The sequence below is a fragment of the Heterodontus francisci genome, chromosome 13, assembly GCF_036365525.1.
Source record: "Heterodontus francisci isolate sHetFra1 chromosome 13, sHetFra1.hap1, whole genome shotgun sequence".
In the NCBI taxonomy this organism is placed as follows: domain Eukaryota; kingdom Metazoa; phylum Chordata; class Chondrichthyes; order Heterodontiformes; family Heterodontidae; genus Heterodontus; species Heterodontus francisci.
Window position 1 is genome coordinate 80,408,696 of NC_090383.1, and position 25,606 is coordinate 80,434,301.

Sequence of the window (25,606 nt, forward strand, 5' to 3'; positions counted from 1 at the left end):
CCCAAAGTCCAAGTTCTCCCCAGACAGAAATAAGGCCTCCCTCTCCAGTTCAGGAATTTCAGGGCCTAGGTGTTATCCTATTTTTAGCCTGAAGTAATAGTGGAACAAAACTCACAAATCAAACAAAAATCAGTCATAAAGGTTTCAGCATTTATGCACTGACAATTTTTGAAGCACTAACTCCAAATTAGCCACAGGATATTCAATCAGTTTTGAGGCCTATTTGTCCATCCAAATGTCTCTCTCTCTCTCTCTCTCTTTATCTATATAGAATTTCAGACTTGGGTGGCTATTGGGAGGGTGGAACATTGATGGAAAAATAAACTCTAATAAACATTATTTCCCAAAACCCAGAACCTGAGAGATCAAAAATAACAATTTATTAGTTCTCATTAAGTTTGTCTTTGCACTCAACCACACATTGCTCACTTAGAAATCCCTGGTTCTGCCTTGCTTACTGCAGCACACTCTTTGGGTTACAAAATCTTCTGACAATATAGAAAAGTAGAGCTGTTTACACGAATGAACATGCCATTGCTGCTTTGTATTTAAATCAGAATGCAGTAAGGCTCAATCAACAGGCTCCTGGTAGAGTGGAACATTTTCATAAAATGTCACAGCGTTGGAGATGATAAAAGGATGTTGGTAAGTTATATTAGCAGCAACAACAATAAAAGATCTGACATTTATTCTCTTTTTTTCACCTAGCACTAGCACCTCTTTTGTAGTGAGGGTATCAGATCATTTTTAGATTTTGTTTCTTTTCCCACTCCATCTCAGTTGCCTTGGGTGATACATCATTGGGATTGAGAGTTACCTCCTCACATAGGCTGCCCTGAACAGGCATGCGACACTGGCCAGATAATGGTGTCACATCCTGCCTGATTATCCCTTCCTCTTGTGTGGTTGGCACTTGGTCACCTGTCAGTTAGGGTCAGCAGTTCAGGTGGGAAGGAAACTGTAAACTCTCTCTGTAACACTCAACATTAGGGGCTGAATTTTATTCTCCCAGCAGTGGGTGAAAAAAACCGTGGCCCACATGTGTACGGGCAACGCGCCACCATGCCACCGCAATCTAGCGCACGGCGGCTCATTTCCTTACACAGGGCGGTCTGCCCCCCCCCCCCACCTCCCACCCCAATCACGTGGCAGGGGTGTGCTCTGTGATGCCGGCAACAGCATCAGCTGTCATTGCGCAGGTGCTGGCGCCATTTTGACAGGGCTGCCAGACCTGCACAGTGAGGACAAAGTTCAACCCTGGAACCTCTCCACCCCCACTACACTGTACATAAATGCTCATTGAATAGTTGATATCTCCCCCACCAATTGCACAAAGTGCAGAGGTCAGTCCTCCCCCCACCCTACACTAGAAATGCAGAGTTGACCCCGTCTCCCCCACCCCCCCCAACTTAAAAAATCCTAAATTACTCCCTTCCCCACCTTTCCCTGGATGGGAAAGTGAACGCGTGAGTGCCGGTCATCGCATGGAAGATTGCAGACAGCTGGTAAGATCATGGAGAATGGTGTGTTAATTTATTCGTGTCCTTTATTTCAGTATTTAAAGTTAGGTCCCGTTGCTGAGCAGCGGGGGGGGGGGGTGGGGGGGGGTCCTCCACGGAGCCTCGCCGCCGCCGGCAAGATCGGGCCCGGCAATCCCGGCATCAAGCTCTGTAGCGGGCTGCTGCCACTGCGATCACCCCCGCCCATCCCCACCCCCACCCTGCCATGGAGCCCCGATGTCAGGATCGCAACAAAATTCAGCCCTAGTGGTCTGAAGTTTTGCACCTCTATCTTAAAGCATAACTGTAGTTTCATGGTGATATGCAGATTGCAGTGATAGCAAAGCTAGAGATTAGGATCAAGGATCTGAGTTTTTAACAAAATCTGGCCACAATTAATGCACTTGCATTTGTGAGAATCAGTGAATCCCATTATTGGCCTTGTAGGAGTCCCATTGTCATGAGATAAAAACAAAACAGAAAACTAAATTATTCCAATTTTGTTGAGCTCTGCTCTTCCAAAAAATACACATTCTACAAACTCGAGCATGTAAAAGTGGAAGCTTGTTTAATATTGCTCTACCATCATCCTGAAAGGCATAATTAGAGTACACATTGGAACTGATTAAAGTTACAGAATCATTGTCTCCTTTTGCATTAACAATATATACAATATAAAATAAATACATTTACACAAATGGACATTTGTCAGAGCACACAGTATGATACACGTCACAAAAATATACAGTTGATTGTTTACAGATGTGAAGCACAAAGCTTGCCTAGACCTACAGACATGGTTTTTCACTACAGGTTAAACTTCAACTCCTGGTATTTGTAGCTTTTTTAAAACTTTTTTTCTGCTTTTAAACTTTGCATGTAAGACTGCCGTAAATTGTTTTTAGGCAGGTAAACACAGATGCATAAATAATTTAAATACAACCACCAACACCCAACATTCTGTTCTATATAAGAAAAATAGCTGTTTATAATTTTTTCATATTATTTTGAAACTTGTCTTTTTTTAAAATGCAAATAGTGGAATAAATATTTGTTCTGATTGAAATGCAAGTGCAACCATGAGGAGTCACACAATCATATTGCCATAATTAAGCAGGAAAAAAATTGTAAAGAAAAAAAATGAAAAAATAGATACAGCTTAAAACATAGAACCTTCATTTTAACTATCTCATTTTGCTGCTCTGAGTACTGGTAAATGAGACTTCACTGCTGGTTCTAACCATAAGCATGCACAAAGTAAATCTTAAATCCTTCCCTTGCACTCCACAGAGCTAAGCTCCTGTTACTCAAAATCAGCACCTTACTCCCAGGAGTTGGATTATTTTTAAGGGTCGTGCCAGCTTCTTAGTTCCCTATTAGAGCTATAAACTTCAAGTTATTGACCACCTGAATGAGCTGCTAATGATGAATAAAGTCTAGAATCACAGTACAGTCAATTCTCTACTGAGAAACCACAATCTACTATATAGTCTCGTACGGCTAATGATACACAGTATTTATAGCACAAGGTTGATGCATATCATCAACCTTTTCGTCTTTTTCTTTTTTTTTTGTTCAAAGCACACAATGTAGCAGTAGTTTGGGAAACTTGTATGCACCAAAAACTTGTAACGACACAAAGCTGGTTTTAACAACCATTTGAGATGTTTGAACATAGCTATATTTACAGCATTTAAAAATTAGACATTTACCTATTGTTTGGAAATATTCAAATTCTTTTCTAAGATATACATTGGTATTCTACAATAAACTGTTACACAAAATATCCCTTTTTAAATTAATGATTTAAATGTGTATTGTCGGAAGAGATATTTGTTCTGATTCTTAAACTATTTTGTTCTTATTATTAATAGGAACAATCTTATCACCAGTAAGGAATAGAATACACTATCTCCTGAGGAATTTTACATCCATTACTGTCTCTAATTCTACCCTGTGTCTAATGCGTACAATCACAAGAATCTAACACCACAATAAGAACAAGACAACAGTCTTTGAATTCAACTAAAATTAGAAGAACACAGCAAACATGAAACATTGCAAGCTGAACTACAACATTTTTTTTGTTTCCAATACATGACCTCAGGTTAGGCTCACAATCTTTGATTACATAAGTGTACACAAAGAGGATGTCACATGGTACAACAGGGAGCAGCTACTAATACTGACATTTGAGTACTTGGTACAGGTTAGCGCCTTCATTTGTTTTAAAATGTAGCAAATGTAGCCTTTAAGGGGGAGGAAAAACATCTGATTAGTTGCTAAATCAAATTTACACCTAAACAGTCATGTTTTGAATGGTTAATAAATATGCCTGTAAAGTACATTATTTTACATTAGTACCATATTTCCAAAGTATGCTGGGGCAAGCTAGTGTATAATCTTGTTGCATTGGATTCAATTGTCAGATCAACTAGCCTATCAATAAAGGTGTAATCTAATTGCAATAATGAACTTGAAGCTATGTATTACTTTGTGTTAAAGAAGTTGAGGATTTTGACTGAACTGGCACTCAACATAAATTGCATCCATAAAAAGTATGCACCTTCTCATTCACTATTGCTTAAGGTAAATTCACAGATTAATAAAATGGCTGTAGTGGTAAAGCTGGTACAAAAAACCCATAAACAACATCAACAACAAAGGTTTTAAAAAAAGTTTTGTTTGTTCTTCATAACTGTCCATCATTTTTCCAGCCAGCAAATAAATGCAGTATTTTCAGTATTGCATGACTGAGTAAAGCTTACTATTCCCTGAAATAGACATAGTTCCTAACCTAAGAAATACCTGGAAGACTTGAAAACAATTAAGGAATTAAATGGCTGTAACTGATCTAAGGTGGAAAAAATGCAATGAGAAGAAGCAGCCAATGCAACGCTGCTCTGTTGCCTAATTACAGACTGTTCATATGGAACCTAATACTGCATTCAGTCAATGCGCTGTACTGTTAGGTAAAACAGTTGTCAGTCTGAATCCTTTGTTGATGGGGATATTTCTCTTATTATTAGTTCAGTGGCATCCATATTATGGATTCCCATCCTTTGGCAGGGCTGGCTTCCTTCTCTCTCTTCATTTAGAGACCTCATTAAAAAGTTCAACGGCAAAATCTGCATGAAAAAATCCTAGAAGAATGAGAAGTTGAAAGCTGCTTCACAGTCATACTGCTAAATATCAGTGCAGTTTTTTTTCAATTAAACACTACAGTTAACTTTTGTCTGGTTCAATTCCTACGTTTCTTCCCTTTGCTGTGGCCTAACCCATTCTGTGTGTTTTCACGGGAAGGCCTAGGTTCCTCTAGTCAGACCTTAGCCTCCAGCATTTCCAAGAATAGTTTGTGCATGGGAACTTTGCCTTCCAGTTTGATGTTGTAGAAATGTTGCACAGCTTTGGTAGAGGTCTGCCGGAGGAGAGGGAGAGTCATCAGTAGCTTACCAGCACGGCGTGGGTCTTCCCCATGCTGCCCAGCCTCATAGTCCTGCAGGGCCTCATGCAAGACATCTTGCAGCTTCTGAACGGCCTCAACATCTTCTATGTGCATTGAATCTACAAAGACAACATGAAAGCTCTGTTAACACCACTCTAATTAAAGAAAGAAAAGAGCACACATGTACGATGGCATTTAAAAAATTTTAACTTATGGTTCAAGTGCACTTAATGCTTAAGCATGCTTAAAATACTGATCAGCTAAAACACTCAACTGCAAATTTAAACAGAACACTCCCAACCTTCAAATAAAGGAACACTACATATCTGTTTCACTTAAAAATTCATCTAATACCTGGATTGTGTTCTATGGATTTCAACTACCTAAATTGTTGGAATTTCATTAAATAAGCAAAGTATTTAGGAATGTATTTTTATCATTTACGTTCTTTTAATTGTCCTCTACTTACTTTCCTATATCAATGATATGGTGAAACTTACAGGAAAACTCCAAATAGACAACAACTACAGCAGTTAAGAGGGGCAATACTGCCATTTATAATCAATGAGCATTTCACAGTAAAATGTCAAAATACATTTAACATAATGAATGAAGAGTTGAAGAGAACATTCCAAATGGAACAGCTTTCAGTGAAATGGTGCAAAACCGGCTTTTCATCTGAACATCAAGGGTACTTTCATTCGTATTAATGTTTTGCTTTCTTATTTTTCCTGCAGTGGGTAATTAAGTTTTGTATTGGTTTCCAATTTATTAAACATTTTATTTATTTTGGTGAGACAGCTTTTTTCCATTTATTTATATATTTATTTTTGCTCATTTTAAAGAACACAGCACCATGGATCACCAGTGCAAATGCTGCAAAGGACTTGGGTTGTAAGTTTTATTGTCAATAAAACTAGCAGTGTTTTCTACAATCCTTAGTCAATAAAATATGAAAATTGGTGTGCTTAATCTTCTCGCAATATTTTCTTTCAAATTGTAACTGTGTGTCACAGTGTATTTCCAGTACTCCAGGATAGGTCTTATAACTTTAGCTTTATAATTCCTGAAATGTTAAAATCCAGAGGAACACAAGTCTCATCCACTATCACTCAGCTACAGTGTGATCTTATTCTGAAGCAGCTTAAGCCCCATTTGATGAGACCTTAATAGCATTTTAGTCTGGCATGCAAAATAGACAATGTGCAAATATACATCATATACAGACAAAATCAAATCGGAAGCAAGGGGAAAGTTTCCAAACCAATCTGGTAAAGTAGGAAATTGCTGAGTTATTTAAAATTGCTGAGTTTAGAAATGTCATTGACAGCTGATGGGCTACTGCTCCCAACTTACGCTTGTTCCATCATCAGAGCAGTGAAGTGCCAACAACAGTTGCTGAGACAAATAGAAAAAGTGCAACTTTTTGTTGAAACAATTTCCCTCCCATCAATCTGGGAATTTGCACATCAATATATGAGATGAACTGTTAATTACAAAATCAATTAAAAAATAATTTTCAAAACAGTCACGCTTTGGTTCTCTGGGGTACAATTTGGCAGAAGGTTCATCTCGGACCTACCAAATCAAGAGCTGTCATCCGAAAATAAGCAAAAGCAATCTGGTTTTTCATTTTTCAGCGTGGCTGAGCCCAGCCTGAGATTGATCAGCGCATATGGCCTCAGAAAACAAACTGTCAATACCTTGAATGCTGTAGAATTTGAACAAATGGCTGTCCTCCCATTCAGCTACTCATTGCATTCCATTTAACAGATTTTATTGACAGTTCCCTTCTTGTAATTAAAGAGAAAACTACTGGCCGGCAACCAAGATAAAGTTCAAAGATTAGGTCAAAACAAAAGAAGGCATGGGGAAATGGAGGGACATGGCGTGATTGTCAACGGTACACAACATCAGAGCTGTTATTGACACACAGGTAGCTAACGATCAGCATGTTATTAAAGAGTGATCTATCATGAACTTTATGCAAATGTTAAAGTGCCTAAAGACCGCGATAAAGCATTGGGGAGAAGGGAAAGAACAACAAAGCACAAACGATTTTATTCATGATTCATTCCCAATAGCTTCTGCACTTTAAATTCAAATCTGGATAATGTACGTGCTGGAAAAATTAACCTCTTTTGTGCTGGTACAGAGTGTATGCAATTCAGTAGAAAAGAAATCTGCTTTTCGAATCTTTTAAGATAATACACTAAATACACTGAAAGCAAAACTTCAGCTCACTGAAAACAGATTTACTTTCAAAAGCATATTCTTAAACTTAACTGAAGCAGTATAGTATGTCTGACTTTATTAAACTAGCAGCATAATTAAGTTTAGGATTTGAAATGATTTTATATAAAACTATAATTAGCAGTATCAATTTCTCATACACATTTTCAATTGCTTTTGTCCAACAATGAATACTTCAGCTTTTTTTATAACAGGAGTAAAGGCAAGTAATAGATGTCAGACAAAATATTTGGCTTTTCATTACAAAATAAGTACATATTTAGTTACGCACTCTTTCATTTTCATATATGCTCCTTTGGGGAATTTGCCAACACAGAAAGGGTTAAAAGGGTTTGGGGAGGGGACGAGAAAGATAATGACTTATTGAAACAATGCCAACAGTCAAGCAAATCTGCCAACCTGAATTAGCAAGTGCTATAGCTTTGAGGGTGACGAACTCTTCTTTTTCCAGCTTCATGCTCTTGTATTTCTTTACCAGCTGCAGTATGGCGTTATTCAGATCAAGAAGCCCAGCTAGCTTTGACTGGTCTTCATCCATGATGTAGTCTTCAGCATATACCAGCTCATCCTCAAAAGACAGTGACCTGTACACAATCCCCAAGATCAGAATCTCCATCCAAGCACTCTGGAGGAGGCTCATCTGATCAGCCAGAGATAATGTGGAGAATCCTGGAAAGAAAAAAAGGGAGTAACAACGTTGCATCACACAATATGGAAACATATAGCTAAGATTACGAGAAATGTCAAATGATTTTCAATTCTTCAATTCACTATTAACACCCCTTCTCACCCAATAAAAAAATCCTGAATCAAGCCACTGGAGATGCACAAAAAACAAATAACTTATTCACTCTCAATAATGTGAGGTGTTTCATTTTTTTGGTGGTGGCAATTGCAGGTGGGGGGGTGCCGTGGGGGAGGTTGGGGGAAAAATCCTGAGTTAATCAAAGAAAATAATTCGGGTGTGTGTGGAATGAGAAGTTAAATGAGCAGGGATTGCCATTTCTTTGATTAAATGCTGTAAATCATGGTTCAGCTGTAAGGAAACTTTATAGGTTTTACTACAATCTCATTTTGCAGCATGACAAACATTTCAAATTTATTTTTGTTCTGTCAGTGTTATCACGTATTTAATATCACATTAATATCATGAAATCTTAATATATCTTGCTCAACTGTACTGCTCTGATTAATTGTTTGATGATGCAAACACAGTGGTAAGGATTACGTATATTCCAGCAAGATAGAGATCACCGTTAGACTGGCCCCTTCTACAGCGGTGAAGCAGAGCATTTCTTTTGGCTGAATTTCAACCCAGTCACCCTGTTGCAGACCGGAAGCTACGGCTCCTGAACATCATTCAGAATAAGCAAGCAGCGTAAATGAATATATGATATGACTTTTCACCCCATATGATTCACCTGGAAATGAGCAAAAATTCTGATGCAATTCAAAAATTTAACTGGGTATAAAATCTAAAGTTAACATTCAGACACAGTAGTTTTGCAGGAGAAGTAACTAAAGTCCAATGTTCAGTGTAAATGGGATTATATATGATTGAAATCATAATTTATACTTTATTCCTTCCTACATATTCGTCTGACACTAAATTTTGTTTCTGTTCCATGGTATTATATATACGAATGGCACTGCTTTTATAATTGGTGAGACAAAAGTAACACAGTTGTGATAACAGAATAGCAAATCCAACACTATTTTATCGGGGAGGGGAAATTTTAAAGCATCTGTTCAGACAAGGCTGTCACACTGAAGGCTTCGCTACATGAATCAGTTTGCTTCATCCCTGTGTAACTAGACCACTAATGGCAAACAGCTCATTATATGTCTTTCAGGCTATTGTTTATACCAACTACAGTACTAATTTATTATCTCCTCGCTGTTAAGATCTACAATCTTGTTAACAGGACAAAAACGGTTTACAGCTTTTCAGGTGTTTTTTCTGGCCTACCAATGACATGCAATGGAATGCCAGTTGGCAGAGCAGACCAAAAGCACTTAATAAAATCATCAAAGAGGATTAACCAAGCTTTCAAAAGCTCACACACATTTGAAGGGAGAGGGTAAAGGGAGGGCAGGTAACAAATTATGGTAACAGCCTGAGTCATCATCAATAGCAACAGCACTCTTGAACATACCAGTTCATCTTGCTTTTGTCAACAACACTGGGCTGAATTTTCTGGCCCATTGGACCGGGAGGCGGGTGGGCTGGCAATACGGTGGGGGAAGCCGTCGGGAGGGAAGCCTGACATCTTTCCACCACCATGGCATATTGCCAGCAGTGGGCACCTCAGCAGTTCAGCTGCTCACTGGTGGCCAATTAAGCCACTAAGGGGACCAATTAAGGGCCACTTCCCGCCCCTGTGGGCATTTCGCCTGCATCGGGAGGGCCCTCCCGGTGACAATGGCCTCCCTGCAGTAATGGTATGGCCGGTGCACCAGGATCCCCTCCTCCCCACCTTCCCGATCCCCACAAAAACCTACCTGCTCTTCAAGGGTGCCTCACTATTGAGGCGCTCTCATCCTGAAGCTGCAGCCTCACCAGTTACCACTGCTGGTGGTGGCGCTGTCGAAGCTGCAGAGCTGCCAGCCCTCTGATTGGGCGAGCAGCTCTAGGGGGCGGGCTGCAGTCTTCAATTGGCCAGTGCCCTGGTGGTGGCCTGTTAATTGGCTGCCACCAGCAAAACGCCATCCCAGGGTCCCACTGCCCACTGGAGCGGCGTTGGCTTCTGCTTTCGGCTCTGGCGGCGGGACTTCAGCCTCCTCCAAAAAAGACAGACCACTATTTCTGAAAAATTCAGACGGTCCAGTTTTGATATAACAGGGGCTAAATTGGAGAGCTGTTGAAACCTGCATGGGGATCACAATGCATGGTTAACCCATGCCCATTGATTGCAATGCAGGCAGCATGCCAACTTCGTGCTGTCTTGTCACTTCAATGATTTCAGCAACCAGCCAGCACAAACCGCACTGTTGATTGGCTGGACACATCAGCAAGGGGGCCAATATTGTGTGTGCCTAGCACCACTTAAATCCTTAAGCAATGCTTAAATTTAGCCTGTACCTCTTCAAATACATCATAACTGGTGCAGGTGCAGGTAGTTGCGCAAAAAGTGAAATTGAACTGTGAAAAATTGAATAATGGCACAACATGGGAGACAGTGGGCTTCAGTGTTTTCAGACACCGCACTGGAGGCCATGGTGGAAGAGGTGGAAAGCAGGAGAGATGTCCTCCATCCGTAAGCAGCCAGTATGCCCTCCAAACACACGCTCAGAAGACAATGCGATCAGATAGCCATGGATGGCATTGCCAGCAATCAGTCCAGAGGACCTGATATTGCAAGAAATTTAATGACCTCACAACAGCGGTCAAGGTCAGTGAATGATTCGTCAAATGCCATATTCTACCAACGACATCACTAGCCTCAGACACTGTTCAATTCACCACATGCCATTACTCATCTACCAACAATCTCTATCAATTAGGACTCATACATGACAGTCATATGTTTCACCTCACCCTCACACACTTAGCACTGCTGCAAGCCTCACAGGCACATCTCACAGCATGCACACAGTATCAGCTATTCAACCATGACAACCACATCAGCCAAACTCATTATACAATACCAACACATTTCCCTCTCTCTTGGAGGATAAGGTGGCGCACAACCGAAGGCAGCAGGAGCTAACCAGAAGAGGACAGGCAGGCTGAATGCTCTAGCCACCATGGAAGAGGCAGTGCTGACTATTATTTGGGTGGCCATAGCTGAGGTCATCGAAGATGACGGGATCATCATACCAATCCTGCTTCACAAATCCCACGATCCCCTCATCCCACACTCTCTTCTGATTTATAAGAATAGATGGTGTAAACATGCACCTTTTACTTTGCCCTCCCACACTTCTCACATCACAACCTTAACGTTGTGCTTCTCTCCTTTTAGAAACACAAGAATAGCAACATAGCCAAGCAATGATAATGAAAATACACTGTCAGTTGATTTCACACTTGCAGCCACCAGCTCATATAGTGCTACTGTGCATAATCTGGAAAGTACAGAGGTGGGAACTGCACATGGCGAAACACCTGCAGCCAGGGCAGGGGGAAAGGATACTGCATGTGCCAGTCGCTGGAGGGCGAGGTCGCACACAGGTTCCACTACAGTAGAGGCAGATGAGGACTTCGATGGGGCAGCATACAGAAGCCATGCAAATTCAGACTGCTACCATCATGGTTGTGGATTTCAGTGTGTAGAGGGGTTTGCAGGGTACCACAGCAGTCCAGCAGTCTGTCCTCCAATAGATTACTAGAATTGGTGAGGTTTTGCCCTGTGGGAGTGGCATTGATTCCATGGAGCATGAACCTGCTGTCCTCTCTCAGGAAGATAGCATTCTTCCTCCTAACCCTGCCACTCTCCCATTGCTGTTGCCTGTCATCCAGCTAGCCTGGATTGCTGTCGCCCATGCCGAAATGGTACAATCTGCAGCTGGGTTTCTAGGGCCAGAGCTGCTCGAGGTCTTCCTCCAAGGCCAACCGCAGTCTCCTTCACTGCACATCAGTGGCCTTCCACCAGTCATGCTGCAGCCATTGGGGTAGCACTGTATAGGAGCACTAGGGCAGGAAAAGGCACATGGAAGACAGGCACTATATGAATGCACAAGTATGATTAGTTGACTTTTGTAAGCAATATGGCATGATTTTATTTATAAATTTGGTTTGAAATGTTTATTTTGTGGTGGCTTTTTATATTTGCATTGTGGCCAACCAGATGCTGTGATGGTCAACAACAGAGGGAAGATAAGGGGCTGGATGTTGTGGGCCCCCCAGAGGCGGGATGTCCCATAAAATCCCGACAGGTGATGGGGGCAGAAGGCCCATCACTGCCCCTTTGCTGCCCGGTCACCAAGTGATTTTGCTGGGGGCAGGATAGGCCGATGACAGCCTTCCTGCCCAGAGGCCAATTGAGGCTTTTCAGTGGTCCACTAATGGCCAATTAAGGGCCTCTTCTCACCACCGCTGGGATCTAAACAGTGGCAGGGGGTGCTTCTGCCATGCGTGGGGGGGGGGGGGGGGGGGGCGGGGAGGGGTCTCCCTCCTCCAAGGGCAATCTGTGACCCAAGGAGGACCCCTGCCAGCAAAACCTACAACTCCATGGCTCCCCTCCTCCTGGACTTGTCGCCCACTCTCCCACCCGCCTTGTAGGGGCCTTCCAGACTGGCCCAGCGACCCCACCTCACTTACCTGAGGTCTTTGGTTCCAGTGCTGGGCCCGGGTCCAAGGCCTCTGCAGTATCGGCAGGTGGTGCTACTGATACTGCTAAGCTGCCAGCCCTGGGATTGGCTGGCAGCTCTTGGAGGTGGGATCCTTGTCTTTAAAGTTACAGAGATCCCGGTGCTAGGCACATAGTCTTCAAACCACTAAGATCGTACATTCAGCTGTGTGAGGTTAAGAGAGGGTGTTAGCTGGAACGTTGAACTCCAAAATGGCAGTGCTGTTGTCAAATCAGCATTACATGCTGGTTGACATCATGATCTGCCTGCTTTGCATACGTCCGGCAGCCGTTCACTACACACGTGCTAACGTCCTCACCAATATGGCAGCCAACATGATTCTCCACACAAGTGTGCGGATGCCATTTTAGAATTTTAAGGGCACTCGTAGTACCCCAAAATTGGGTGCAACTATTCCATTTTTTCACCTGTAACTTACATCGTAAGTTAGTACCATTTAAGGTCTTCAGAGATAACATGATAGAAAACATTGCAAGGGTCATGGTCGTTTGCTGTCATGTTGGATGCTGCCAAGAGGTCTCTTTGTTTGATTACGCTGACGGCGATTTCTTTTCAAATTCTAAAAAAGATTCCTCATAAACGTTTTAGAATCGTGATGCAACCTGCTCACAAGCACACTATTTCACATCTGATTTAACAGGAAACGGAAAAGGATTTATTCTTTTATTGTACATTCTTTTATTATACTCCCAGACTACCACCCCCCACCCCTGACAGAAATACCAGATGGTCTGTATGTGTGGCCTGCAGCACCTTCCTGTGATGAGGCTTTTTCTCCCCCTACCTAGACACTGCTGTTGGTAAATAATTAGATTTACACATTCCCAATCTACACACATCTTCAGTCTAATAATTAAAAGCAGGATGATTAGTTTATCGAGTGGAAGGAGGAACTTTTTTTTATTGAGGCCTATCAATGATTTTATCAGGGCAGCACTTTTACGGTTGTCATGTGGGCGCAGGCATCCAATTTTTCTTATCTGACTGATTAATACAAACGCTGTTTCAGGATGCATTAATTAACAGATACAAATCTACGTTCTCATGAAGGGATCAATAAAGAGAAGAAAAGAGGCATCAAAGTGAATTTAGTGCTGATGATGGAGAAGGCACTTTATTGACATTTACGTGTATGGAAACTCCAAAGTCTCCCCAGTTCTGCTGCAGGCCTCAGCAGCGATGCTAATGCCAGCGGCGCTTGTCTAGCACTTTGGGATAGGTGAAGTGATGCACTTTAGTCAGCTGAATAAGTCTAAGCATCTGAGTGTGTGAAGGGCAAAATATATATGTAAGTAACTCTTTAAACAGCACATCTATTTAGAAAAGAAAACAAATGCTTCTTTCCAAAAGTAAACAGCTCTTATCACAATTAAATTAGCTCTAAGTTAGATGCACTACACAATTAATTGTTTGGAACAGGTCAGCTCCTTTCTCATTAGGTCTATTTGCTGGTTCAGTGGGACAGGCATGAAACATACTAATGTTCATGATGCTAGGTGGTTAAAAGGTTTTGGTAAGCCAGTTGCAGGTAGGCTGCATATCACATGGCTTATGTTCTTGCTAAACATGTTGGGGGCTAAATTGTACAGCTCCCAAAAAGGGTCGTGAGGACTGCAATGTGCAATTAACCTATGCCTATTAATTGCAATGCCAACTTCATGAGTGACTAGCACCACTTAAAGCTATCCTGTAACTCTCAAAGGGGAGATGAATTGTGCTTGGAACAGGTGCTGGGACTCATGGTTGAAAAGAACCTGACCTGGGAAAGAACGAGGAATGGCACAACAGGGGAAGGAGCAGGCTCCAAGGTTTTCGGATGCTGCACTGGATGTTTTGGTGGAGGAGGTGGAAAGGAAGAGTAATGACCTGCATCTGCATGGGGGAAGAAGGCCCTCCAGACACTCGGTCAAATGTCAATGGGAGAAGCAGCCTTGGACATCAGTGCTAGGAGTCTAGCCCCGAGGACCTGGATCCAGTTCTGCAAGCAGTTTAATGACCTCATGTGAGTCGTCAAGCTCAGTGAATGCATCTTCAAATTCCATATCCTGCCAACTGCACCAGTAACCTCAGCCACTGCTAAAATCATCACACCCCCATCACTCACCTACCAACAATCTCTATCAATCAGATCTCATACCTGACATTCATATGTTTCACCTCACCCTCACACACTTAGCACTGCTGCAAGCCTCACACCCACATTTCACAGGTTGCACATATTGTCAGCTATTCAAGCATAACAGTCACATCCGCCAAACAGATTACTGATACATATTCCTCTCTCTTGCGGGACAAGATAGTGCACAACCAGAGGCAGCGGAACTAACTGGAGGGGGAAACAGGTGTGCCTGCATGTCCGAACACCCATAAAGGAGATGGTTCTCACCATTGCTAAGGCAACCGTTGTTGAGCCACGGCCAGCGGTGGGACTGAAGTCATTGGAAATGACAGCATCCTCATTCCTAATCTTCCTTCTCACATCCCACTTGCCCCTCTTTCCACAATCTCATCTGATTTACAAGCTGCAGATAGTGTAAGCATGCAATACTTATTCTCCTCCACCCCCTGTCCCTTGCCTCCCCATATCACAATCTTACCTTTGGCCCTTTTTCCTCTCTGATACCCAAGAAGTGCAACCTGGCCAGGCAGTAGAGGATCACCAAGAAGGGACCTGATGATGAAGCCATGGCACCGTCACTTAATTCCACACTCACAGCCACCAGTTCAGATACTGAATGTTGCGCATATCCTAAAGGGAAGATTAAAGGTGGGATCTGCATGTGCTGAGATACTGCACATGAGTAGCCTACAGGCAAGGTGGGGGTAAGGGTACACAGGTGCCGGCTCGTCAGTGGGTGAGGTTGCACACAGGGCCCACCGCAGAGGATTCAGATGAAGACTTTGATGGGGCAACATACAGAAGAATGCTGATGGTTATGCGCAACAAAATGCTTGGTGCATTGGGAAACCTGCCAGAAAGCCTGCAGTCAGTGTCAAGGATCATAAAGGAGTCCAGCACCAACTTGGCACAGAGTTTTGCACAGAGTCTGGAGCCCATCCTTTCCAGCATGGAAGTGATGGCCGACTCTCTTCGTCCATTTGTGGACATAACCACGATACAGCGTCTACAAAAGCAAAAGACTGTGGATGCTGTAAATATGAAATAAGAACAGAAAATGCAGGAAATACTCAGCAGGTCAGGCAGTGTCTGTGAAGAGAGAAACAGAGTTAATGTTTCAGGTTGATGACCTTTTGTCAAAATGGAAAAAGTTAGAGATGTAATAGGGCTTAAGCAGGCATACAGGCAGAGAAAGGGGGGAGGGGGGAAGAACAAAAGGGAAGATCTGTGATAGGGTGGAAGGCAGGAGAGATTAAATGACCAAAGGGATGATACTGCAAGGCAAAAGCAGATGGTAATGGGGCAAGTAAAGAATCAAAAGATGGGTGTAGAGGAGGTGTAAATGGAAGCCGCAGAAACATCACCAACAGTTGCCATCCACAAAATGGGGTCAAAGATTATGATCTGAAATTGTTGAGCTCAGTGCTGAGTCTGAACAGCTGTAAAATGTTCTTCGAACTTATGTTGAGCTTCATTGGTACAGTGTAGGACAGTCAGTGACATTTTTTAGATTTTACTCTTTAGAATGTCACTGACCTCATCTCCTCTGGAGATCTTCCCTCCACTGTCTGCAACCTCACTGCCCCCCAACACCACACAACTTGCTTCTACCTCCTTCCCAAGATCCACCAACAGGGCTGCCCTGGTAGACTCATCGTTTCAGCCTGTTCATACTCCACAGAACTGATTTCTTCCTATTCTCAACTCTGTTTTTTCTCCCATTGTCCAGTCTCTCCCACCTTTTCAGATGCCCTCCACCACTTTAAAAGTTTCCAGCTTCCTGGTCCTAGCTGTCTCCTTTACACCATGACGTCCAATCCCTCTACATCTCCATTCCCCACCAGGTCGGCCTGAGGGCTCTCTGCTTCTTATTTGAACAGAGGCCAAACAAGTCCCCATCCACCACACCCTCCTCTGCCTGGCTGAAGCTGTTCTATTGAACAACTTTTCCTTTGACTCCACTCACTTCCTCCAAATAAAAGGTGTTGCTATGGGAACCCATATGGTTCCCAGCTGTGCCTACCTTTTCATGGGATATGTAGAACATTCTGGGATGGATTTTGTGCTGGCGGCCAGGCTCCCAGCACCGGGCCAAAAAGATGGGGAGAATCCCACCTCTGCCTTTTTGTGCCCCCCTGCAGCGATCCTCCGGTCTTTTTGAATCAAAGTTTTAGAAGGTGGAATCCCCATCCCTTTAAAGACTTTAAAGGGACGGGGATCCTGCCTCCAAGAGCTGCCGGCCAATCAAAGGGACGGCAGCTCAGCAGTATTGACAGTGCAACTGGGAGAGGTGGCCACTGTCGGTTCTGCAGAGGCCTCGGACCCAAGCCCAGTGGGGGAACCCCAGAACAGAGGTAGGTGAGGCGGAGTCGACTCATCCTCACCTCCCACCCCACCAGCCTCCACATTCAATGGATCCATCCTCCGCCATTTACTTTTGCCTTGCACCATCATCCCATTTGTCATTTAATCTTTCCTGCATTCCACCCAATCACACAATCTTCCCCCCTTTCCATGTCTCTGTACTTGCTTAATACTTGCCACTTCTTTAACTTTTTCCAGTTCTGATGAAAGGTCATTGACCTGAAACATTAACCCTGTTTCTCTCTCCACAGATGCTGCCAGACCGGCTGAGTATTTCCAGCAATTTCTGCTTTTATGAAAGTGCCTGATGGCCAATGTCACAGTTTCCACTACATCATAAGCAGCAACCATCCAACATGTGAGTGCTGCAATGGAAGCGCAGACTGCAGTCATGCAAAGTCAGTTTCTGCCATGCAAGCTCAGCCATCATGGCTGTGGATTACAGCGTTCAAAGGGGTTTGCAGGGTAGCATAGCAGTCCAGGAATCTGTCTTCAAATAGATTACTAGGATTGCTGATGCGCGCCCAGCAGAGGGGCAGTGGTTCTATAGGGCACGAACCTGCTGTCCTCTCTCAGGAAGACAGCATTCGCCCCCTTAAGGCAGCAAGACTTCCTTAAGGCAGCAAGTCCTGGCCAAGACCAATTAAGGGCCTGAGGAGCGAAAAAATCCTGGCCGGACTCCCCAGGCCCGGTGGTGGCGGGCTCACCACCAACTTTTCGGCCAGTGGGTAAATGTAAAATTCTGGCCACTTTTCCTATTGTCACCTCCCTCCTCACTCACTTCATCAAATTGGTATATTGGCATTTGTGCAGAGTTATTGGGCTGAAATTTACGCCGCCCCAGCGGGTCGAATGGTGGCGTGGGGCGGCGTAAGATTTAGTGGGAGGCTTCGGGAGGCCTACGCGCCCTGCTTCTGCCTCCGCCCAAGTTTACGGTGTCGGGCGGGGGGGGGTGGGAAATGGCCCGCCCGCCCAAGGCCAATCAAGGCCCTTCAGCGGCCACTTAACGGCCACTTAAGGGCTCTCGCCCTCCCCCACGGGTATTTTACCCATGGCAAGTGGGTGTGCTGGAGACGTGAAAGGCTGCCCAGCAATAGCTGCCGGTCTTTCAGCAGCCCGGGTGGGGGGCATTGCAATCAAGCATAGGGTGCCCGATTGAGGGCTGCCCCCACCTCCCAACCCATCCCGGGGACCCAAGACGTCCCCCTCTCCCCAAATGACCACTCCAGCCTCACCAAGATAAGACTGATCCCCCTGGTGAGGCATGCCCCTACTTACCTTCCCTCCTGGCTCCATGACTTCGGCTGGGCTGCAGTCCCAGCAGTGGCCACTGCTCCCAGTGGTGCTGCTGGGACTAAGAGCTGCCGGCCCGCTGAGTGGCCGGCCGCTCACTGAAACGGGACCTCCTCCCTCAAGTGGGTGGAAGTTCCGCCTCAGGACAATTAAAGCCCCGGGACCCATAAAATGCGGGACGGATCCCCGGGCTAGGCGGAAGCGGGTTCACCACCAACTTTCACGTCGGTGGCGAATTCCCATCCACCTAAGGTAAAATCCAGCCCACTGAACCCAACAAACAACCTGGGACCTTTACAGAACACATTATGTTGGATGATTTGCAGAAAGATTAAGAGAAAGATGAGGGAAAATGTAATCTATATGATTACCTAGCTGAGCAAGGAACATCAGTTAAGATAAGCAGCCTAACTGTGTTTCATTAGCATTTTTGTGGAATCATTTAACCAAATGTTGCCTAACCAAATGTTGCCTAACTACATGTGAAAAGTGACCTATTTGGCTATAATATCAATGATAAAATAGAAAATAGAAGGGGAAAAATGTTTCCTTATACTTGTAAAAAAGCAAAACTGGAGCTTGGTCACACAATATACTGCACTGCGTAAGGCCATGGACAGGAGTTTGTCTGGAATAGAACTATATGCACACAGATTTGAAAACATGTTTGAATCCTTAATCCAAGAATTATTGAGCATTTAGCAAAAATGTACATAATGCAAATTCCATGAAACAATATTATTTCTGCCTACACTGAAATATATTTCCAATGTTCAATAAGTATTGAATATTTCTGTTTGCTAAGACTGTGAATATGGTGAAAAATAGACAATTTTAACACCTAATTCCCCTGAGTATGTGTAACAGAGACATACTGATATGTAGACTGGTGCCATTGAGCAGATTGAAGTGGTTTCAGCTTTTATCAGAGGCTGCTTTCATCTCAGTGAAACAAGGGATGAAACTCTATGCGGCAGCAATGCTGGATGAAAAAAATGCATTAACACTGCCATGTTTATCACAATCCATTTAGTAGCGTTATCATTTGCTCTCGAGGCAGACATCCCAAAGTCTATACCAGGATGGTAAGCTGCATGATTCTAATACACCTAATTAGGAATGCGCAGACTCTTAATTGCATACATTAAGACAATTCATAGCCAAGATTAATTCTAAATATACCCAAGCAGCTGTTTAAGATGCCTGGATTACAGTATGGACTGTACTTTTCCACTTAATTAGATATCAAAATTAAGCAGGAACAAGCATTTTGACATGACAGGATTGAACTGCTGCTTCATGTCCCAGAGCTGCACTTAAGTGACCACTAAACAGAGCTGCACAGATGGAGCAACATTAAATGCTGTACTGGAAAGTAATTTCAAATAATAAAATATCAATATTTACATTTTAATTACTCCTACTGAGAATCACTCTGTCATTTGACTATTGCTAGGACAGCATGGGGTAGTGAAATGACATTGGGCTTCTTACTGGGAGGACTATTTTGTTTCCATTAAGGAATGACAAGTGATCAGAGCCAACGACACCCGGATTTTTGTAAGAATGACACCATTAGTCCGAACCAGCAGCCAGCATCCACATAGAAATGTACAGGCAACAGCAGGGGGAGGGAAGAGGGTGGGGGGCACCTGTGCACTCTGGCAGTAATGACTTTAATGGAATCAGATAACTCTGCACTAGTGAAATGTTCTAGCTCGTTACCTCAAAACTGTGTGATTTTTCCTCCAGCCCCTGGTGCAAGCTGTTTAGGAGATGCTGACTCCTTCCTCATCATTTCCATGAACTTACTGCGCACAATGCTAGAATGGCAAGACATTACCGAACATTCCTCACCTTCCCATTTTAAAATAAGTATTAGTTAAGACCACTTAATCACCAAAACAGGATCCCTTCTTAATGAACAAAGTTTCTATTTTGTTGGTGTAACCCTTTGATTGTAGAATTTATTATCTTAAACGATGGAAAAATAAACGTTCCCCACCACATGTCTCTCCTTCTCCCCATCAATATCTTATACCAAATAAAGAATATAGTAAAAACAAATTGTAGACAATAGGAACAGACTCTATTATAGCATTATCAATTGAAAATGTTACATTCTAATTTTATGTCAATAACAACAACTTATATTTAGGTAGCACCTTTAACATAATAAAACGTCCCAAGGCGCTTTACAGGAGCATTATAAAACAATTTATGACATGGAGCTACAAAAGGAGATATTAGGTCAGATGACCAAAAGCTTGGTCAAAGAGGTAGGTTTTAAGGAGTGTCGTGAAGAAGGAAAGCGAGATGGAGAGGCGGAGAGGTGTAGGAAGGGTATTCCAGAGCTTGGGGGTCTAGGCAACTGAAGGCGTGGCCACCAATGGCGGGATGCATGGAAGACCAGAATTAGAGGAACACAGATATCTTGCAGAGTTGTGGGGCTGGAAGAGATTACAGAGATAGGGAGGGATGAGGCCACAGAGGGATTTGAATACAAGGATGAGAGTTTCAAAATCAAGACGTTGCTTGACCGGGAACCAATGTAGATCAACGAGGAAAGGGGTGATAGGGAATGGGACTTGGTGCAAGTTAAGACACAGCCAGCAGAGTTTTGGATGACCTCAAGTTTACAGAGAGTAGAATTTGCGAGACCAGCCAGGAATGCATTGCAATAGTCAAGTCTAGAGGTAACGAAGGCATGAATGAGGGTTTCAGCAGCAGATGAGCTGAGACAAGTCAATCGCTCAAGAATTATAGATTTCTAAAGGTAAACAATATGTACCTCTGCAATATCTGTTTGTGATTCTTTTTAAATAATCTAATGTCTAGATACTGTCTGCTGGACTGACACACAGACATTTCTGCAAAATTTCAAAAATATATTGACTATTAGGTATATACTTGAAAAGGAAAAATTTGCAGGGCTATAGTTAAACAGCAGGAGAGTGAGACTAATTGGATCGCTCTTTGAATGAGCCGGCACAGGCATGATGGGCTCAATGGCCTCTTTATGTGCTGTATAATTCTATAAAATATGAGCAACTGGTAGATAATTCACTATAACCTGCAACTGCATAATCTCTTAGTAGCTACCTTGCTTAAATTGATATCTAAATTAACATTGTCCAATTAAACAGTGATACAGTGATCAAAGAAATACTGCTAACAAATGCTGACCATTTGAGTGGCGCAGTGGTTAGCACTGCAGCCTCACAGCTCCAGTGACCTGGGTTCACTTCTGGGCACTACCTGTGCGGAGTTTGCAAGTTCTCCCTGTGACCGCGTGGGTTTCCGCCAGGTGCGCCGGTTTCCTCCCGCAGCCAAAGACTTGCAGGTTGATACATAAATTGGCCATTGTAAATTACCCCTAGTGTAGGTAGGTGGTGGGGATGTGGTAGGGAATATGGGATTAATGTAGGATTAGTATAAATGGGTGGTTGTTGGTCGGCACAGACTCGATGGGCTGAAGGGCCTGTTCCAGTGCTGTACCTCTTTTTTAAAAAATTAAAATTTTATTCACCACCCTAATCTACATTATCCAATCAGATCACCTTATTTCCATTGTCCCAATGCCAGCTTTAGAACTTATAGCATTACTTTAGGAATAAGACAATGAATATAAACACATAAAGAAAATCCAATCCTCAACCATAATAAATCCAGCCTACACGGTAACCAACTGAGTGAAAATCTTTAATTTGTTCACTTCCAATTACCTCTTATCTTGCTGATTATTACTCAGAAAAACAATGCTTCAAATACCACTCTTTCCAACATGGCAATGTTTTTATTCATTAAACTCTTAATCATGTATTGAAATATCTTGCAGTGGTTTATTAAAATAGTATTAAAATTTTAGAATATTAAAGCACATTAACAGAATAAACTTTTTCGCAAAGTTCACTATTAGGAATCAATAGGTTCCTTTTGTATATAATATGCTCAGCCTGAAAGCAAGGAAAATCAAACATTTTGATGCATTTTTTCAGCATTCCATTTTTGATACTGATAAAGTCTTTAGAAAGAAACACTAAACAAGAACAGTGTTTTAGAACTGTCTGCACTTTACAAGTCACTCAATTTCTTATCAGCTACACCAAAAACACTGAATGAGGCAAATAGCTGTGGAAAATGGCAGATGTGACAAGTCTAATCTGGGGTACTACGACACTACATTTTGTACAAAATACTTCATTTATGATTGCTTGAGAGGAATTTTCCTTAGTTCGGTGCATCTTACAAATCTAGGCTCAATATATCAGATTCCCTGAACACCCGTCTCCTTCATGCTTTAAAGGAAAGCCACTTCCCCATTTCACAGACCGAGTACCTTTTAATTTCAAAAAAGCCATGGTTCAAAATCTTAATTAATTGTTTCATACTGCTTCAGGATCATTATGCAATGTAATAAAGGACATGTAATTATGAAATTTTACAGCCATTACTGAGGCTGATGGCTCGTATTTCATCATAAGCTTCACCCAATGGCTTTTAGCTACTCCAGTTTCTTTGATGATGTACAGACAGATCTATCACCCCCAAACAATAACCAGCCCAGGCATCTATAATAGCTACCTACAGATGAAGCAATAGATAAAGATAAACTATAAATCCCTGCACAAATGCAACCACAATGCCTTGGATTGATAAAAGAAGAGGATGAGCTGTCTATGGGAGGCAGCAGCTGTGCATTAGGGCATCCCTCTCCAGCTATCTGTTAGCTGCTCTGTCGTGTGTCGTGTTTTACTCTTTCCTCTTCCCTCAGCAGTCCCCAGTAGATTTGTTCTTGAAGTCTATGACTCCTTTCAGCTAATTCAGCATTTTTTTTAAAGAACTCTACAGACCCCAAGTGTATGACAGTAACAAATGTGTTAAGAGATGCGATCCTCTTCACAAAAGCTAACACTGCTACAAGGGAATGGGCCAACTGTGTATGTACTTTTCCTATTGTATTTTTCCCTTTATTAAAAAGTGCAGCAAATATTCCCTGGTGAACCATTTCTGTGCACTAATGCAGTAAAACTTTGGGCTCTGAAAATTGACAAAAGCCTCACCAGTAATTAGAAGTATAGATACATGTTAAAGGTGTTTACTGTACATTTGTCGACATCAGGTCCTAACATAGAAATAATGAAAATACGTTTCTAGAAGTGTACAACCATGATGTCCCTTACAAATGAGTTCTCTATATTTTTTCCCACCCAACTAGTTTGCAATGATGCTTTATAGCTGCCAGGAAAATGTGATTATTCCATTAAGCCATCCCTCCATCCCTACAAAAACAACAGAAAGCAAGGCAAGAGAGCAAACAAATGAAGCGTCTAATATTTATCCAATATGTGTAGCTTAAACATTGGAAATGTTGGGTAAGCAGGAATACACAATTAAATAACAACCCTTTCTAAAAGCTCATTTATAACAGAATCCTTCTTCCTATGTCTGGCCAAATTAATGTAAGTTATAAAATATGGATATCTCTCTCCTTTTTCTCAGATGAGCCACTTGTTCAGTTCATGCGTTTTGCTCTATCTAGAGTAATAGGTCACTGTAGCACTTTGTTGTTTATCAGTGGTATTCAACTAGGGTAGTCACATTACAATCAAACTCTGGTTAAAAAAAATTTGGAAAGAGATGCTAGTAAGAGTATGGGGTCTATTTCAGAAACTAAACTAAATTAATCGAGTGGAATTTACTCGCAGCAATAGGGACAGAAAACATGGATGGAATCTCTTTACACAAGGCAAAACGACATTGCTTGGCAAACTTAATCTTACACAGTTGTCTGATACAGAAGTCTATGGGCTTTTGTCAAAAATGCCAGCTCCTCTTTGCCCTCGCCCTGGAATCTCTGCTTAGTCTGATGCATGTGCAGAGGTTATAATACTTTAGTGGACTCAGACAGCTCGAATCCAATTCCATTTCCAAGGCCTGCCAGCCCTGCCTGCTTGTTCTCTGATGGAAAGGATGGCCCATTTGAACAGTTATTGGGGAAAGAAATGGCCATTTCATGCTTGTCTGTGAACTTTGCATGAACTGTGAGGAATAATGTACTGTGATGACAGCCAAGTTATTCCTTACAGTAAATTTGCTGTCTGGAATGAACTGAAATAGTGTTTGGTTTGTGTAATTACGTCCATCTATCTTTATATTCCAGAGGCATATCGCAAATTGAAAATACTAAAAATTGACTGTTCATTCTGATATTTAATGATTGCCAATGACACACCAATGATTTATTGGTTACTTACCGATGTGACACATTTGCATCTTATTAGAAGAAGATTACCATTCCTTGAATTCTGAACACAGCTGATCACGACTGATGGATTGATTTGATTTGCAAATGTAATCAAACTAATAAGAGGGAAAAATGTGCAATAATACCTTGTTTTTCGTCTGGCAATCACTCCCTGCCAACAGGCTGATATCCCTGACTAAGCAGCCTCAGAAAAGCATTTCTTGCCACTATGCAGACAAAATGCTTCTCTAATGAAAATTATTTTTTCACCGCCACATTCTAACTATCTTGGCAATATACTGTCAAGCCAGCTGTGTTTGTTACCATTTATAAAGGCCATCATCAGTAGCTACACTGCTCTAATTTCAGAGTTGTGTTTTTATAAATAAGAGTCTTGTCAAAAAGCAACATTGAATGGTGTGAAAAAGGCAGTATATCATTAGCTCCATCTGCTAGAGTCCATATCCTTACTTACTTTGAAAAAAGAAAAATAATTGCATTTTTAATTGCATTACTTTTTTTAAAAAGATGACAGTCTAAATAGAAACTAAAAATTCTTATAGTACTGAAGATAGTTCAATGGCCTCCCCAATATCTGCAATTAAAATAATCTAGAAGACGAGGCAGTACAGATTTGAATGCTATAATATTAGTTTCTTTGCAGGGACAATTACACAAGAATTATCCCTGCCCACTATCTGTATCCTGAGGCTTTTAATGCCACTAAGATGTACCATTTCCATAAAGTATCATTATAAATTACTTATTTATTTTTGGGGGAGGGAATGGTGAGGATATGCTAACATTGTATCCTACTAAAACCAACAAACTTTTTCAGATCCCTCCTTGTTATATTGCTTATATATCTTGGGTGTAGAAATATCTGGGCACAAAATCCAGGCTGATACTTCACTGCAGTGCAGAGGGAGTAGTTTCGGAGGTGACATCTTTTGGATGAGACATTAAACTGAGGCTCTGTCGGCCCTCTCAGGTGGACAGAAAAGATCCCATGGTCCTATTTTTGAAAAAGGGCATAAGGAGTTTTCCCTGATGTCCTGGTCAATATTTATCAC

At 42.2% G+C, this 25,606-nt stretch overlaps 1 protein-coding gene across 6 annotated transcripts in view; it reads right to left on the reverse strand.

The window, feature by feature from the left end:
* Positions 1–2,050: 2,050 nt before the first annotated feature.
* The window catches only part of esrrga (estrogen-related receptor gamma a), a 264,814-nt gene continuing 241,258 nt past the window's right edge, over positions 2,051–25,606 (reverse strand). For all 6 annotated transcript variants that reach the window (XM_068045051.1, XM_068045045.1, XM_068045050.1 and 3 more), the window contains 2 exons: positions 7,597–7,866; positions 2,051–5,063 (listed from right to left, as the gene is read on the reverse strand). In XM_068045051.1, coding sequence (XP_067901152.1) covers positions 4,819–5,063; positions 7,597–7,866 — 515 coding nt within the window. In that variant the 3' untranslated portion in view covers positions 2,051–4,818. The remainder of the gene's footprint in view (positions 5,064–7,596; positions 7,867–25,606) is intronic.